The sequence below is a fragment of the Pelodiscus sinensis genome, chromosome 1, assembly GCF_052426305.1.
Source record: "Pelodiscus sinensis isolate ZL-2025 chromosome 1, ASM5242630v1, whole genome shotgun sequence".
Classification (NCBI taxonomy): domain Eukaryota; kingdom Metazoa; phylum Chordata; order Testudines; family Trionychidae; genus Pelodiscus; species Pelodiscus sinensis.
Genome location: NC_143052.1, coordinates 13,974,215 through 13,993,089, shown reverse-complemented (window position 1 = coordinate 13,993,089; position 18,875 = coordinate 13,974,215). Strand labels below are relative to the sequence as shown.

Here is an 18,875-nt window from a genome sequence, read left to right as displayed (position 1 = left end):
TATTAGTCACCGTCTAGTGGATACCCACTGGAGTGATGGTCTAGAACACAAGCACAAGCTACTTTCAGTCATTAAGTTGATTCATACTTGAATGAAAATAGAAAAGCATTGCATACCTTGACAATTTACATGTAGCTGTAATCCCATTGAGGGATTCTAGTAACATTGAGAACCACTAGAGCATTTTGTATATGTCTACAAGTGGAATTACCACCTTCATTTATCTGCATTTTGATGATATGTTCTTTTAAAATCATGGTTAAAAACATCTCGCTTATCCTGGTTAATGTCTTATCTCCTCCCCAGCTGATCTCCTGTATGTCAGGTTTTGTAATTCTGAATCAATGAAAAGGATGTACACATACTTCAGATGCCCAAGTTTTATTCCTTTCCTTTCCTTTCCTTTCCTTTCCGTCCTAGAAGAAGAGTATTTTCCACCCAGTGAAAACAGGCACCTATTTTTGATGTAACTCCTGATAGGGATGGGTTGTATGTGTCTCTGCTGTGTATGACAGGTTGTAGGTTTCTGCTTGTAGGTTTCTCTGGCAGATAGTAAATTCTACTTGCAAATCATTCTCTAAGAAGAAAAGTTGCTTCCCCTGCCCACCATGATAAGAGATGGTGCATCTCTTGAGTTACAGTGGGGTGAAAACTGGGATTGATTACAGTCTGGCTTAATGCCATTCTTAATGACAACTCGTGAAGATTAGGAAGTTGTCAGAATCAGATATCAGCAAAGGCAAGGGATTGCTTTGTGAAGTCAGTTTGAATTAATTAATGGGTAGCTTCCCTTTGATATCACTTTGATATTTGGTTGCCGCTGGATCAAAACCAATCACAAAGGAAACTTCATTTTGTTTATCATTGCTTTAGGACTCTGTTTAGACAATTGTTTTCTGTATCCAGTGGTTGCCTTTTTAATTGTCCTGGCATTGTGTATGAGAAATAGGCTTTTATTAATAAATGGAGTTGGAATGGCATGCTTTTCAATGACTGCTCCTCTCCACTGCAGAAAATACAGACTGTATCTTGGGAGCAAAGTCATTAAGAGATTTCAGCAGCACTGCAAGTAAAATGATGTACAGCTCCAAAATAAGACAAACACCAGACTTGGCATTCAAATCTATTTCTTTTCCAGATGAAAAGCATTTAAATCCTTTAATGTTAATGCTTTTTATCTACAGAGAGTACGTAGTGCTAGCAAGATGGGCACATTGACACCAAAGCATATTCGGCTGGATTCTCAGCATGTGCAAAATGGAGTTGTTTACAACAGAGCTGTGTTGATTTACATCTGCTGAACATCTAGACCCATAACCCAAACACTCAACTAAGCCATATTCAGTTACACACACTAGAGGTTCAGAAACGTCGGATCTCCAGAAGCACATCTAACTATATCCTCAGCTATGGTTATGGGATGGGCAGCCACAACACGGCCACCTTATATCTGGCAGGCTGACTCTGACATTTTTTTTCACATTTTTCTGTATATGAGGGTTTCTGATGTCTACAGAGAGCATCCCATAAACAAGGTTATGCTGCAGACCGACCCTTTCATCCAGAAAAATCATAAAAGGGCTTTATGGATGGCATATAACATATAAGGATCCCTTGACAGCTAGTGAAGTATAGCACTGTGGGTGGAAGGAAGCAGTCATTCAACACTAAGGAACATTATCCAAAGGTTTTAGCTGCGGAAGTGAAGATTAAATTCTCCTACTGAATTTGGAGAGGGAATATTTAAGAAGGCATACCATAATTACTCAAATTATAATTTAAAGCAGGAGCTGGTATCCACCCACTCACCCTCCTTCCCTCCCTCCAAAAATGCTATTTTTAAAGTGGGACCTATGATGACTACTAAGGACTTGTCTTCACTACATGGTGGATTGATGCTGCAATGATCGATCCACAGGCGGTTCATTTATTGTGTCTGCTTAGACACAATAAATCTATCTCCAAGCACTCACCTGCCGACTCTGGTATTCCACCAGGATGAGAAGAGTGGCTGGAGGTTGACAAGAGAGCCTCCCCCACCGACATTATCATGCAGTAGACACCGCAGTAAGTACAATGACTTCAGCTACGCTATATTCATGGCTGAAGTTATGTAGATTAGATCGACGAGGAGGGAAGGTTAGTGTAGACAAGGCCCAAGTGGACATGATGTAGGTTTTTCTTCTTATCCAGTGTAAGGCACCTCTGAGAGCACAGTGCATACTAGCAACATGTGGCTCCACTGGTTCAAATTAGGGATTTAATAGTGTAGTTGATTAACCAATTAACCAATAAGCAAAAGCGTAGAGGTTAATGCTACAGACTACACCCCCGGTCACTTGCTAGTAAATTTTTTAGCAGGCTGGCCAGAAGTCTGGCTCAGTCCTGGCTTGAAATGCGTCTGGGACCTACCCCTGCTGCAGCTATGCATTTAAAGTGTATTAGGATCTGGGCGGGCAGGCAGCCCTGCTCTCGTTCTGGCTAGCACTGGGTTTGGGAGCTCAGACCCACCTGAGACAGAGGCTGCTGCCACCCTGCACTGCTGCCTCTTTATTAGAGACAGCAGCATAGGGCGACAGGCAGACGGTCTGCAAGGGGAGCTAGTTTTTAAACTAGCTCCCCTTGCGGACCAGCTCCTGCCTGACACCCTGCATGGCTGCCTCTGATACAGAGGCAGCAGTGCAGAGTGGCAGGGTGACCCTGAGGAGTGAGGCTGAAGTGCACTGGCTGCTGGCCCCACTCCCGGGATTATAGAATAGTTGACTAACCAATAAGAATTCTTGAGGTTACTCGACTATTCAATTAACTGATATTTAACATCCCTCGTTCAGATGTGAGAGTTCCGGCCACTGTTCCCTGCAAGCTGGGCACTTTTGCAACCGCTCAAGAGAGATTCAAATGCTTCCCAGCTAATTAGCTGCGAGTCCACAACTAGGTTTTGTGTTTCTATTGGTGGTGCTTCAATGCACATAAAAATATTAATTTGCATGTGGATGGAAAAAATCTACACACGGATGGAAAAGCTTAGAGGGAACATTGGTGCCAGCTACTGATCACTAACAATAGTAACACACCGCACCCTGGATGGCCCATGGAGGTCTCCCGCACAAGTAACAATCACACTGTATTTCATGAGATCTGATGAGATTACAGTGCAATGTTACAGCCAGTGATCATGTAGCAGAGCCCTTTAAAATAAAGCACATTGCTTGACAGCCCTGGTCGCAATGATGTATATGTTTTGCACTTACAATATAAATATACTTATAAACAGGTTCTGAAGCCTTAGATCTTTATTCATAACATAACTCACATTTGTTGGCATTAGGTATCTTAATGGGAGCCCTGGCCCTTCCGTACTCTAATTTGTAGAAAAAAATCTTTGATTTAGAAAGGCAAATGGTATCTCCTGGCATCTCTAACAATGGTTCCTTTTTGATGTCCATAACATTGTTTGTGACTTGCTTTTCTAATTTCACTGATGTGTGGAAGTATTCTGACACTGAGGAAGGCTCTCTAAACTGTTTGTTATCAAGATAGCTTTAATCACATTTGCCATAATGCTAAGGAAGCTGAGTGAAGTCCTGTACTTTCTGTTTTGCATGACAAAAAACAGCTAACATTATTGGTCGGGTAAGTAAGTGTTTAAGGAAAAAAAGCAGTCTGCTATCCTTGCCTAGATAGCATATTTAAGCAAGGGCATGTTCTGCAATGCTCCACCCATTCCACTGATGGCCTCATTAGTTAGTTCACATTGATATTTCCAACACACACTTCTACCATCCTTCAGGGGCCTGAACAATTTATTTTAAATGGTTAGTAATTTTGGGGTATTGGACTTGAATCCCACTGGGCAAACTTGTCCTGGAGTAGCAAAGACTTCACTCTAAGGGTACATCTACACAGCAGTATTATTTCGGAATAACAGATGTTATTCTGAAATATCAAAGAGTGTGTCTACACAGCAAGCCTTTATTTCAAAATAATGGCAAGCTGGAGGACTTCTTACTCTGACTCCTGTAATCTTCACATCACAAGGAGTAAGGGAAGTCAAAGGAAGAGTGTTCTTCCTGCAGCTTCCTGCTGTGTAGACAGCAACAAAAGCCGAATTAAGCTATGCCGACTTCAGCTATGCAATTGACATAGCTGAAGTTGCGTAGCTTAATCCGACTTTTGCCCTGCTGGGTAGACGTGCCCTAAGAGAGCTACAGTGCACAGATTTAAGGCTTAGTTGCCTCATTTACATCTACTTGCAGATATTCTATGGCTTGTTAAACAACTTTGTGCACTATTAAGGCTGAAATAGATTATTCTAAACAAAAGCCCCAGCAAATCTATTCTCTACATACATATTTAAGAGCGTATCTGTCTGTGTGTGTGTGTTTGTCTGCACGTCTGTCTGTTCAAGAACTCCTCCTAAACAGTAAGAGCTAGGGCCACCAAATTTGGTATTTGTTTTTCTCCTAACTTTAAGGCAGGTCAGGATTTGGTTGTGCCAGGAGAACTGGAAGCTCTGGGAAAAGGATTGGAAAGGGTACAGAGAAGAGCGACAAGAATGATTAAAGGTTTAGAGAACATGACCTATGAAGCCAGGCTTCATGAACTGGGCTTGTTTAGTTTGGAAAAAAGAAGATTAAGGGGGGACATGATAGCGGTTTTCAAATATCTAAAAGGGTGTCACAAGGAGGAAGGAGAAAATTTGTTCCTCTTGGTTTCTGAGGACAGGACAAGGAGTAATGGGCTTAAAGTGCAGCAGGGGAGGTTTAGATTGGACATTAGGAAAAAATTCCTAACTGTCAGGGTGGTCAAATATTGGAATAAATTGCCAAGGGAGGTGGTGGAATCTCCCTCTCTGGAGATATTTAAGAACAGGTTAGATAGACATCTGTCAGGTATGGTGTAGACGGAGCTTGGTCCTGCCTTGAGGGCGGGGGGCTGGACTCGATGACCTCTCGAGGTCCCTTCCAGTCCTATAATTCTATGATTCTATAACATGCAGAGGGAGGGGCTGCTGTTCTGAGGGATGCGATATGAGAATGGCCACTAGGGGCAGCCACCCTGCTGGGGAGAGGTAACCTGCAGAGTGTCCTCTGGGGGCATTTGTACCACCAAGAGAGTAGCCAACAGGGCTGGGGCTCTGCCATCTCGCCTGCCACCAGACCAGGTAAGGTGCTCCCCCACCCCGCTTGGGAGACAGCCCACACCAGTCCCCCCATCCTGAGAGAGGCCAAAGGGGAGAGAGAGAGTCCCCCCTCCATCCCAACCTGGGCTAGGAGGGAGGGGGAACGCCCCCCCATCAGACCCAGAAGGGGCCGTGGAGGGGAGGGCTGGCTTGTGCCCGCTGACCCCTGGGCGCAAGCCAGCAGGCTGGGTGCACAGTCCCTGCTGTCCTAGGCTGCCCCCAGGGAAAAGCCAGTACCCACCCCTACCTCTTGCCCCGAGCCCCTCCTCACCCCTTGCCCTGACTCCTGTACCCCCCACACGACCAGCCCCTGCCCTGAAGGACTCGGGCAATGTCAGGTAAATCTTCTGGCGTATCGCTATTCGGTAAAGGGCATTTAATAAAACCAGTAGTGAGTCTTTAAAAAAAAAAAAACCTGCTCACAGAGAACATCTGGCAGAAAGAGGCAATTCATATTTTGCCAACCATTTACATTCTGCAGGCTCCTCCTTTGCTGCTAACATTTTAAGAGCTCTCTCAAAACTCTGTTTCTCTATTATTACACTCTTAATTCCTAATGAATGGTTCTAATGATTCTGCTCCATGCTTTAACTCCAAGGGGCTACAGGAAGCATTACATAGGGCATTTTTCTGTCAGAGGTACAGGGGGACACTGAAATCTAAAATTAACCTTACATTTTAATTCAGAATTTTTATAACCTGTGTAGTCAGAGGCAGACATCAGCAGCTAGAAGAATCACAAAGAACTTTACACACTTTGGTCCTGCTCTTGCAAATGGAGGCCCTTGACTTCAAATGGACTCTGCATGCAACTCAGATCTGCCTGTGCAAACCTGTATGTATGTACGTGGGCCTTAAGAATCAGCTGACCACAGGCACCAACTTCCTGTCTACCTACATGTGCTCAACCCTCTTCAACTGACATCACCCCTTCCCCAAGCCCTGCCCTCGCCCCACCTCTTTCCACCCTCAGTCTGCCCCAGCCCTGCCTCTTAGCACCCCCTCTTCTGAGCACTCCCTATCTCTGCTCCTTCCCCTCCCTCTCAGTGCCTCCTGCATGCCATGGAACAGCTGATCTGCAGTGGGCGGGAGGTGCTGGGAGGGAGGGGAAGAAGCTGGTCAGCAGGGCTCCCCACAGGGGGAGGTGGTGGGGGGAGATGAGAGAGAGAGGGGTGTTTGGCTGCTGGTGGGTGTTAAGCACCCACTAATTTTTTTCCATGGGTGCTCCATGGAGTTGGCACCTATGGATACTACAAATAGATCTTCTTCTTCCTCTGAGCAAGAGCTTTCTATGCATTGGAACTGTGGTTAGATGTTTGGCTGTGTGTGTGTTTTCTCTGTGTGCTGTCCCAGCTCTGCGCAGATAGTTGGAGCCAAGCCATAAAGTAGAGAAATCCCAGGCTGAGATATAGAGTGTAACCTTCATTCTATAAAAGGAGGTATGGAGTGGTTTGGAGAGAGATCAGTGGGCATGTCGTGAGTTGTGATAGATAAGGGCATCAAGCCAGAGTTTACAAGGCTGTTACAAAAAGGGGCAAAATGAAGTAAGAAGTACATTGAATGCTGGTCTGGAAAGAACTGAATCATGGGAGGGTGAACACATCCCCAGGATTCACTGCGATCTATTTCCAGAACTCCTTGTAGCAAAATTGAACTGTGGAAAAGCTACCCAAAATGCAATGCTCTCTTTCTCTCTTTCGATGCAAGAGGAACAACTGTGGATGCGCTTGGCAACAGAAGGTGCATTGTATGGACGTGCTTCACGAAGGCTACTTATGATTGTCAACATAACTTAGATCAATTCAACTCTGTAGTATGCACACGGCCAAAGACTGAAGGAGACTAAATACAACAAATGCTAAATAAGTTAACAATTGCAAATGAAGTGTTAAGACTCTGTCTTTAGTCAGGGGCAGTTGAGAAGGAACCGAGAAGGGTTAAACCATGTGTGCTGGTTAGCCTTGTGGTGGGGCCTGATAGACACTACTACCAAAGTTCTCTGATCAGAAGCACAGAGACGCATTCACATCTCCAGTGAAGCACCCACTGGGGAACTACTCAAAGAAGAATTAGGTTTTCTACTTAGGCAGCAGGTTTAATAGGCAGCAGGTTTAAAGCAAATAAAAGGAAGTTTTTCTTCACTCAGTGCACAGTCAACCTGTGGAACTCCTTGCCAGAGGATGAGGTGAAGGCGAGGACTTTAATAGGGTTCAAAAAAGAGCTAGATAGATTCATGGAGGTTAGGTCCATTAATGGCTATTAGCCAAGATGGGTAGGAATGGTGTCACTAGCCTCCGTTTGTCTGGAAATGGGTGACAGGAGAAGGATCACATGAGGATTACCTGTTGTGTTCCCATCTTCTGGGGCATCTGGTATTGGCCACTGTCTGGTATTGGCCACGGCAGCGTTAGTCTGACCCAGTATGGCCATTCTTATGTTCTACCTTTTTTTTTAAACCAAAACTTTCACTTAAAAATGAATATTTTGAAAGTAAATATAGCATTTTATAAACTGCATCCACTAGGTCCTTTCTCCAGAAACTAGAATAGTTGGTGATATAATTTTCTAATATAACATTAATTCAGAAGTTCAGTCACTGTTTACAAGACATCAAGCTCCAGAAGAGCTTATCTGCTTTGGTGAACTGCATGATATATCAGCTCCAACTTGTGGTCCTCTGACAATGTTTTTTTGTTCCTGCAAATAGTACCTAAATACCTAAACACACAAGTTTGCATTATTAAAACTCTATTATATGACAAGGAATTTCATGGCTAAAGGAAAAAGTATCCTAATCACAAGCAGGAGAAAGAAGCTGTTTGATCGGGGAATATGCTGAAATTTTTTTGACACAATTTATATTTTATATATATAAGCTTTTATATTATATTGTCCTCCTTAATATGATTAAAACCAGATAAGCCTTGGAATGTGAACTGGTGCCATACTCTTCTTTAGCTTATTTTATTACTGTTGCCTTTAAAGAATATTGCAAAGCACACGATTAACTTATTAATTTCATAATACAAAAGAAATTTAGTTAAAATAGTGGTGCTGCAACTTTAAATTACAGAACTAGCTGGGTATTTAATGAGAGATTTAGCACAGTGGGGTTTCTGTTAAATTAAGTTGTGCCTTCACATCACAGTGGGAAAACAGGTGTATATTGGTTTAGAATTATGGAAATGTTGACTAATTCCAAGGCTTGTAATCAAACAGCAAGGCACCCTGCAATATTTTCTTCCAAGAATCTGCATTAATCATTTATGTCTGGTCCCATTTTCTTCATGTCCACTAAAAAGCTGAAACTCAAAGGAAAAGATACAACATCAGTGTTTTCATCTCTCTGCTAAGGATGAGGTTTATCAGTTAAAACTATAATACAAACAGCAGAGTACAGCACGTTGCCAAGATAAGTTGTAATGGATAGAGGAACATAGAGCAAATGATTGTAAAATAAAGCCCAAGCATTAAGAAGCTTTTCTGGTTTTCATATAGGGTCTAATACAAACCTCACTGAAACTGATCCAAGTCTTTCCACTGTGGCTTTTGGATCAGGCCCTCATTTAGAGGACGAGACACAGGAAGCACACATGCAATTCAAACAATCCAACAACCTCGTGATTCTTTTGGTGGCAGGAGATGTCTTTTACTAGCGAACCACCCAAACAAAATGTAGTGTTACAGTGAAGTGGGATGTGGCTAGATGCCAAGCACATATTGGTCCCAATTCCTCCCTGGTGCAAATCCAGTTTGGTGCCCAACAGCAATGAGAGATGGCTCCTCTTTGTGCATGTTCGACAATTAAATCTGTGTGCAGGTTCCTTCACACTGAGTAGCAAGTGCTAATGTAGCGTAATCCAAAGACTAGATTCTTTTCACCGTTTTCAGTGGGAGCTGGGCTGCATTGCTAATTAATGAGAAGTAGACTCCAATGTTCTTCATATGCAAACTGCAGCTCCAAATAGTGTGAACTTTGTGGTTTACAGGAGGGTTGTTAAAATGCATTTATTCAGGTAAATGTGTAATTTCAGCAGTTACATGCAAGGGGCAGTTCTCTCCCTGGGAGCCAGTGTGTGTGGGAAGCTGGCTTCCCATGTGCACGGGTTCCCTCCTGCTCTCCCTTTCCCCCCCACACTGCTGCCTCTGCCCAAGCTCATTGGTTAACCATGTATGTATACCGTTACACATTCATATCTCTAGTTTACAGTGACATTTTTTGCAAAAAACATTGCTTCCAGTGTAAAGATGTGCTACTGTAACCCATACTACTGCCAATGACCAGAGTCTGTTGGTGTTACACTACAATCTCTATAGAAATATAGTAGACTCATGTGAGTGTCCAACACTGGTGATGGATTTGTGCTCAGATTATTCCATTATTTTACTATTCTTTAAGAAGCAAGTGCAACTTGCACCGTGAAAGTAAAAGCCAATGCTGACCCAGCACCTGGGCTATGTCTAGACTGCAAGCCTCTTTCGAAAGAGGCTCTTTCAAAAGATACTTTCGAAAGAGCCTCTTTCGAAAGAGAGCGTCTAGACTGCACGTTGAACTTTCGAAAAAGCGGCTTGCTTTTTCGAAAGAAAGCATCCAGTGAGTCTGGATGCTCTCTTTCGAAGAAGCCCTATTTACATTGAAGAACGCCTTCTTTCGAAAGAGGAACTTTCGAAAGAAGGCGTTCTTCCTCGTGAAATGAGGTTTACCGCCATCGAAAGAAAAGCCGCGTTCTTTCGATTTAATTTCGAAAGAACGCAGCTTGAGTCTGGACGCAGGGGAAGTTTTTTCAGAAAAAGGCTACTTTTCCCGAAAAAACCCCTGAGTCTGGACACAGCCCTGGAGTCATGATTACGTGATTACCTCTCCTTTCATTTTTCTGACAACAGTTACGTTTCTAACCCTAACAATTGCAGAGAAAAAGTGGAAAGCATGACCCACAAAAGTTGAAAAACTAGAAGGGAAACAAGAACAAAAATTTCAAAAATCGACCGTTTTTAAAATGCTGTGGTTTTTGAGTCAGTCTAGTGATCTTTGAATGCTTGGTAAAACTGGAAAAATCAGTGCTCATGCTAGCCCTGCATCAACTGGTTATAAAGAAGTGGGAGCTGCAAACTGCAGCATTTAGCTACTGGCCCAAGTAAGGAGCCATGCAGAACTGAACCACACATGAGTAGCTCATAGAAGGATTATGCCTCTCTGAGCAGCCTGCTAGGCAGGTTGAATTCATTGTTTTTAAGATGCAGCAGCCTGCTTCAACAGCCCCCCAGAGGCTGGCCCAAACTACATCCTGGTGTGCAGGGAGTATGGAGAGAGGCGCATGGCCTCTTCTTCTTCCTGGCCCAGTTCGGGCACATTCTGGGGCTTCCTCAAAAACTGGGAGTGCAACTGGGAGAGGCCCTTCTGTGGGGTCCACAATAGGTATGTTAAATTTTGATTAATTAACTAATCTAATAGTCAATGGGATTTCCATCGACTATTCCATTAGTCTATAAGGGCGCCTCCACTTTTGAACTGTAGCAAGAGCCCTGTTGACTAGTTGACTGCTGCTGGGCTCTTGCTACATTACAAAAGCGGAACCTGAAGAGAGCATGGTGCTAGCACTGAACTAGCCCCGCACTCCCTGTGGGGCTTCTGCCTTTGGACTTGCAAGAGCCCAGTGGCACCTGAGCCTTTGAAATGTACAAGAGCTCTGGTGGGGGTCTTGTACATTTCAAAAGCAGAATTGCAGCAGAAGCGGCAGAATGAAGACTGCTTCAGTCCCCACTTGCGCTGTTTCCCAAGGTGCCTCTACCTCCCCTACCCTCTGCGGAGATGGTGCTGGGGGGAAACCCGTTTTTAAGCCAGCTCCCCCCTTAGCTGCCTCTCTCTGATAGAAGGAGGAGGGGGAAGCAACTAGTCACATCATTAGTTGACTAGTCGCTTACATCCTTAGTCCACAAAGAGAACGGAGGCTCGATGGGCCAGTCTTTGGAGTCTGAGACACATTATTGCAAGTGACAAAGCTTTCCATTTATTTCTCTGCATCCGGGCTAGAACTTAAAAGACTTTCTAGCTCCTCGTCTCTCAGCTGCTTCCACTTACAACTAAAGGAGGCACTCCGTTCTGCGATTGTGGGACTTTTGGGCAACTATTTGACGTTGTTCTCCATAGGGACAAGCTGCAGTAATATCTTTTACTGGACCTGCTGCTGATAGAGAGACAATCCTGTGAGCTTACACAGAGCTCTTCTTTGGGTCGGGTAAACAGAGTGTCATAGCTAAATATTTCCCATGGAGATCATTAGATTGGCTTACACATTGAGCTGTGAGACGCTGAGTAAGTTTCCAAGATCTGGAGAAGAACTCTGTAAGCTTAAAAGCTTGTCTGTCTCAGCAGCAGAAGTTGGTCTAGTTAAAGATATTACTTTATGTTGTTCTGTAGGCCATTTCCCCTATACAGTGTGTGGCTTTCCCACCCATAAACTGTACAAGGCAGGCCAGCCAGATCCTTATTTTTCAAACACCTGGAGTTGAATTCACATGCAGCACATGGGAGCAAAATAAGATTTTTTTTTTGGACATGTATCCGTTAGACCAAGTGGAACCGATACTTATCAACAAGAGCTCTATTTTTACTGTGCTTTTGGCCCCACTTCTATTTGGAATCTTATACTCCCACGCTAATTGGAGTTTTGTATTCTACATAGGACAAATACTCAGCTGTATCTAACACAATTATGCAAAATATTAAATCGATTGATTGTTTCATTCTAAAGACTTGTGGTTATCAGGTTATTACCTTGAAAAATGAGGATTATGACTGTAATTTAGAATGCAAAGATTACTTAGTACATATTTCCTACATAAGAACTGATCATTAATACAACTGTATCTACTATATATTTGAGATAGTTTGTCTGTCTGTCTGCCCAAGAACCCTTCCTAAATGGCAAGAGCTAGGACAACCACATTCAGCGTATAGCTTCCTCTTATCACAACGTAGGGCAAGGTAAGGGTTTGGTTGTGCCAGGAAAATAGGATGTACATGAAATGGGATTGCTTCTCATTAAACTATATAGAAAAAAGATGGAATCACCAGAAAGGTGAAAGGGGCTGGCTGGAGGTGCCCTGCCCCCCACATCTAGGATTACCTCAGCCCTGAGCATCCCACCCGCAATGGAGGGGGGCCAATCTGAAGCTTTCCCATTCAATTCGTACAGGGACATTGCTGGCTGATCCCCTTCTTCACAGACCAAGGGTAAGTGCACAGTTTGCTACATTCCTTACTCTGAGTGGGGTGCACAGAGAGCAGATGAACCTGGACCTGCCCCTGTCCGGGAACATCACCTCTCCCCCCAGCTTTGCCTGCTGGAGCTACAGCAGCCATGGGGAGGTGCTTCTCATCTGGTCCCAAGTTGCAGTGGTGAGAGAAGGCTGGGGTAGCCCTCTTTCCCCAGGGCAGCCTGCATATGGAACCCCTCATTCCCAGCCCCACTTCAGAGTAATGATGCAACGCATGTACATTTTCATTTTATTTCCCAAAAACAAAACTTAATTGAGTGAAGGACCCGAGCAATTCTCAGTAAATCTTCTAGTCTATTATAAGGTCAGTGGTTTGCTGAAAACCAAAACAAAATGGGAGAATATTTTGAATACAGTTACATCATATTATTTTCTAATATATGTTCAGTACTCAGCCATCAAAGTAATGGCTGCATATTATTTAGAAACCATTATGCCTATGCTGGCTGCAGTTCATTCTTTTTCACCCTTCTCCCTCAAAAACAACACAACACAAGCCAGACACCTGGGGCGGGGGGGGGGGGGGGGGGGGGAAGAATCCTGGGATGTGATATTTTGTTTTCCTATTTGATTTGGAAAAAAAAAAACCCCTTACCCCACCTTACACGTCAGCAGCTGCTACTACACAGCAGGAATCACTATTATTTCCATCCAGGGAACCTTCTATATAGGAGCATTTTTCTTCAAAGCTAATGTCATTGCTACTGGGCTGTCCAATTGGCGTAGCTACTGTATGTGAACCATCAGGTCAGCAAGCCTCCTTCAAAAAGACCTAAGTCATTTTTGGCACTAAGAGCCTATAACTAGCATCTTGAGCAAAGGGGCTATTTTCTAGTGATCAAGTGATTAGGTTGAAAAAGAAAATGTACTCACCCCAGGTAAAGTTTTAATATTGTGCAGTGCATTCTGTGCCTCGAGTGCAGCTTTTCGTGTATAAAATGTTACGAAACAACAACCTAAAGAGAGAAATGAAAAGAAATTACTGAGAATAGTTTGCGAGATTCCAGTAGGGGAAAAATAATTGAATGATGCATTATGAAGGCGGAAAATGTGCACTATAATGAGACTGCATGAATGCCATGAATCAAAGGAAACGTGTATTGTTTAAAATAATAATAATAAAAAGCCACCCCCACACATTATATCTATAGCACGCCTACATCCTTAGCAGGCTGTAACAACTTGGAAATTAAGTTAACCAAAATTCAGTTGACCCCCACAGCACAAACAAAGTTATATTTTGTATAGGTTCTCCATTAATGTATGATTTTAAGCAGCTTGCAAGCTCAGAGCAGTAGAAAGCAAAGCAGTTCAGCTAGAAAACTGTGCTTAAAGAGATGCATATATAGGAACAAAGCTTTTCTGGTAATCTACAATCATGCGTTCTAAGGAGGTTTGGGGGTGGGACACTGTGAACCTGTGATTAGAAGCGCCCCAGTTCAGAGAAGGAATTCAGCGTGCCTTTTGGGGGACACTGGAGACTGCTCTGGATGCTGACTTGCAGTCCGCTAGCAAATCTCAGAGGGGTAGCAGTGTTAAGTCTGTAACTTTTAAAACAATGAGTAGTCCCATGGCACTTTAGACACTAACCAAAATATATAGAATCATGAGCTTTTGTGGGTAAAACCTGCTTCATCAGATGAACTGGAGTGGAAATAACAGAAACCATGAGATACATATAACAGCAGAAGTATCTGTCAGTTGTAGAACCCATGTTAATGAGGCTGGATGTGTCCCATACATAGCTTTTGATGCAGAAACGCAGGTGTTAAAGGTGGGAGAAATTGGCTTTGTAATGCACCAACCAGTTAATGTCTTTGTTCAAGCCCAAATCTGCAGACTCTCTCTGTTATTGCATCTTTCCTTGGTCTGAGATAGAGGAATGAACTTGTAGACAAAAGTGGCCTAACACTACCATAGCTGCCTACCCTTTCCCAGAGCTGCAAGTCCTATGCGATGCCTCCAAAAGGCAACACACAAATCTCATCCTTGGTTTCAATTCCCAACTCTGCCACAAAATTTTCATGTGTAGCCACAAACGAGTTAAGTTCAGTGCTTCAGTTCCTCACCTTAATATATTTACATATCTCAGAATCATAGAATCATAGGACTGGAAGGGACCTCGAGAGGTCATCGAGTCCAGCCCCCCGCCCTCAAGGCAGGACCAAGCTCCGTCTACACCATCCCTGACAGATGTCTATCTAACCTGTTCTTAAATATCTCCAGAGAGGGAGATTCCACCACCTCCCTTGGCAATTTATTCCAATATTTGACCACTCTGACAGTTAGGAATTTTTTTCCTAATGTCCAGACTAAACCTCCCTTGCTGCACTTTAAGCCCATTACTCCTTGTCCTGTCCTCAGAAACCAAGAGGAACAAATTTTCTCCTTCCTCCTTGTGACACCCTTTTAGATATTTGAAAACGGCTATCATGTCCCCCCTTAATCTTCTTTTTTCCAAACTAAACAAGCCCAGTTCATGAAGCCTGGCTTCATAGGTCATGTTCTCTAGACCTTTAATCATTCTTGTCGCTCTTCTCTGTACCAGCAGATCTAAAATGTACCCCTCTGAGGTACATTTTACCCCTCTGTACCTCTCTGTACATGCAGATCTAAAATTCATTGAGATACTAGGATGAAAGGTGCAAACCATTATTCGTACAGACTAAGGTGCTATATATTTTCTCAGAGTTTCAGGAGACCATCAGCTAGCCCAGAGGACACAGGACCCCAGAGCCCAGAAAAATACCGAGAGTACAGAAGAAACTTCCTGGGTCACACAATATTATCTTCCTGCTTCCTGGGAAGGTGGTGATAACACAAGGAAGGTAGAAATAGGAATGCATTTGGGTGGTGAATAAGGACTGGAATGTTAACTATGGCATACTTCCTGGCACTTACCAACATGATGTGATACCTGGTATTCCAGTTTCCATTTAATCACTCAGCATAGACATAAGTGATAAGCAGGTAATAAGAGACAGAAGAGAACACAGCTAGCACAGAATCTTAATTAGCCACGATGGCTACCATCCCAGTCTAGAATGAAGAATCTTCAGAATTCTCCCTCCTGCCACCTTTCCCTTGGTTCAAGCTACAGATTGTTTTTTGAGTGCTTTCTGGGGCTTTGCAGTTGGGCCAGGTACAAATGTTACTTTTATAACAAGCAAAAGTAATCGTGTTTCCAGCCACAATACATGGGGGACCTTATCCCCTAACACAAAACACTCACAGGCAATACAATACACTCACATAAGCAAGTAATGCAGACTTACCACAGTCAGGAAAAACACCACTCACAAATGAATGTCAGCAGATCCCCTTAAAATTTTATAGTTTACAAAAGAGCCCATTTGGTAATGATTTGAGTCATTTGTGGGTCATTCAGGAAGGATCATTCAATCAGGCAGCAGTTGATTGTTAGCAGCTTGTGCTTTCTGTAGGAGTTCAGAGTTTAAAAATCTTCCACTGAGGGCAAGCCTTCTGATTTCAGATTATTTTGCCCCAGAATTAAATGTGAGTGAGAATAGCCAGTGTGTGTGCCATTATTCAGTAATACAACACAGAAACGCAGCAATTATTTTTTCCTGTATTACCAGCCAATTTTATACCCCACTGTCAATCATATATATATATATATATATATATATATATATACACGCTTTTGACCTGAGGGTTGTGACCAGATGCCATGGAATGAGAGTGGGGCCAAGCCTAAATCCTGCCTATATCCCAGCTGAATGAGAAGTGCATCCTGGGATTATCCATGTGACAGAGTGCTAGGAACCCAGAGTTCACCAAGCACTCTGGTCACTATGACTACATCTACACTGAAAAAAAAATCCCAAACCCATGGCCTTGAATTTCAAGAGGCCCAGTCAACTGACTTGGCATTGTATTACAAGACCAAAAATAACAGACAGGTTTAGACTGTGGCTGGAGTTTGGGATTAGGGATGTAAGCGACTAGTCGATTACCTGATAAACATATCCTTGTCAGGTAGTCGAGTAGTCACTCGACTAGTTGCTTCCCATCCCCTTGCTGCCTTTGTCAGAGTGAGGCAGAAGGCTGGATGAGCTGGGAGCAAGGGATCAGGAGCCGGTGCTGAGGGGAAGCAGCTTAAAAGTCAGTTTTCCCCAGTACCATATCCAGGGAGCAGGGGAGGCAGAGGTATAGCAGGGAACTGGGCTCAAGCCGGGAATCAGCTGATTCCCATCTTGCTTCCTGTCCCCTTCGTTGCACCTCTGCTTTTTAAATGTATTAAGAGTCCAGCAGCTCTTAATACATATAAAAAGCAAACGCACAGCAGCAGGGACCAGGAGTGAGCCAGGAATCAGTTGATTCCTGGCTCACACCTGGTCCTCCCACCATGCCTCTGTCTTTTAAGTATTGAGAACCTGATGGCTCTTAATACATTTAAAAGGCAGAGCTGCAATGGGATTAGCTCCTGGCCAGGAGCTAACTCCGCTGTGGCTCTACAGTTTTCTCCCCTTATCGACTAATTGAGTAGTTGATAGTAGCATGAGTCCAAATCATTTGACCTGGGCTCTGAGACTTGTGAGGGATGGATGCTCAAAGATCTAGTTAGGCAGGATGCTGATGAGCCAATGAAAGCAATCATCCTGTCAGTAGGGAACACTAAGGACAGGAAGATAGCTCAACTGAATGCAGGATCTCTGGACAGTGAGATCTTTCCCTCTCTCTGGAGAAAAACAACATGGTAAAAGTTGATACACTCCCATACACCTCAGTCCTAGAGAATCTTCAAGAAGAATTCACTGACAGATGGCCCAACTTTAACTGCTGTAGTTGCACAGGGCAAGCCAGGATTTGAACATGGTTTCAGTGTAAAATCCCTGCATATCAATGGTACATGATTTTTTTTTTACCTCAATACCTGGCTGAGAAGTCAGTCTGTGAGTTACCTGCGGATATCTGGGGAGGGATTATTCCTCTATAAAAGGAAGGGGGTACTTTGTATGCCTCAAATCTGACAACTACTGAAGGATTATGCTACAGGATCCTAGGGATATATTAGCCCTTCCTTCATTACCCCAGAGGAAATCCATGCGGTCACTGGAAGTTAGAGAGAAGTCACTATTTAACTAATGAAAACAAATGAGGCGTGCACTCTTAGCCCTAACATTGCAACTCTATGATGAATCTGACAGTAAATTGCACCTCAAGCTGAAACCCTCCGCATCTCAACTAACTAGCAGTCTGAATGAAAATCCTTCAGAGCAGGATAACTGAGAAGGTAAGTCCATTCTGGGGCTTGATAATCTTGAAAGTATCTGATGCAAAAGGTTCTGTGACTACCTACTACAAACCAAAACTGAACCTAGTTTAACACTGAGAGAAACCCAGGTGGAACAGAATTTTTTGAGGAGTAACGTTAACCAAGGGGTTTGGTTCGAACTAACGCGTCCCGGCGTGCACTTTCACTTTTGAAACAGCTGTTCATCGGAGTAACACACCGGCGAGATCATGCTAATGAAGCACGGGATATTTAAATCCCTGCTTCATTGACTATTTCGAATGCCTACATTTGTATCCCTAGTTCGAACTAGGGTACAAGTGTAGACATACCCAAACAGAGAGGAAGCATATGTATTTTTCCAACTTCTGAGGGTGAAATGCTCAGATACTTGCTCCAGTGTGCGCAAAATCAACACCTCAGCCTCACAAAAACAGGGTCTCTTTAAAAGCAAATTTAGTGCTAGAAAAAGACCCCAAGAACTCCTGAGTGATACAGTGGTTCATTCTCTATGACACACAATCTTTAGTCTGCACTGAGATTGCCAGAGGCACCAACTGCTGCCAATGGTGGAGTCTTTCTATTTATGAGTATGGATCTGCTCTGTGAGATTGGCGGGAAACAATTTTCTGCCAATCTAGGGCCTTGTCTTAACTTACCCAGAGGCCAATGGACTCCCCGGGAGGGTGGTGGTGTTTGATTTAATGGGTCTAGCAAGGACCTGTTAAATCGACTGCTGATCGATTTAGTACTTCACTGGGTTGCGAGGAGTAAGAGAAGTTGATGGGAGAATTTCTTTTACTGAACAAAGGTATATCAATTCCAGCTATGCTATTCAAGTAGCTGAAGTTTTTTACCTTAGTTTGTCTTCATCCCTAGTATAGACCTGGCTTAAGAAACAGGGTACCAGCAGAATATACTGATGCATGTTGTAATGGCTGGATCTTCTAAATTTTTAAATGACAGTTTAAAAGATTCAGAATATGAAAATGTAGAAATAAATAAGAGATCCCTGAAGTCATGGGGCAAATTAGGGAAAAGCTTGGAAAAGTTTTCCTATTTTTCTGTTGATTTTTTAAACTGTGAAACAAATGCCATTTTCCTCATGCACATTGTCATAGTAGCCAATTTAGAGCCCCAGACTGGGATTTTCAAAAG

At 43.3% G+C, this 18,875-nt stretch overlaps 1 protein-coding gene across 17 annotated transcripts in view; it reads right to left on the bottom strand.

The window, feature by feature from the left end:
• CELF2 (CUGBP Elav-like family member 2) overlaps window positions 1-18,875 on the bottom strand; it is a 495,286-nt gene that overhangs the window by 104,362 nt on the left and 372,049 nt on the right. For all 17 annotated transcript variants that reach the window (XM_025188438.3, XM_075908547.2, XM_075908455.2 and 14 more), the window contains one exon: window positions 13,334-13,416. In XM_025188438.3, coding sequence (XP_025044223.1) covers window positions 13,334-13,416 — 83 coding nt within the window. The remainder of the gene's footprint in view (window positions 1-13,333; window positions 13,417-18,875) is intronic.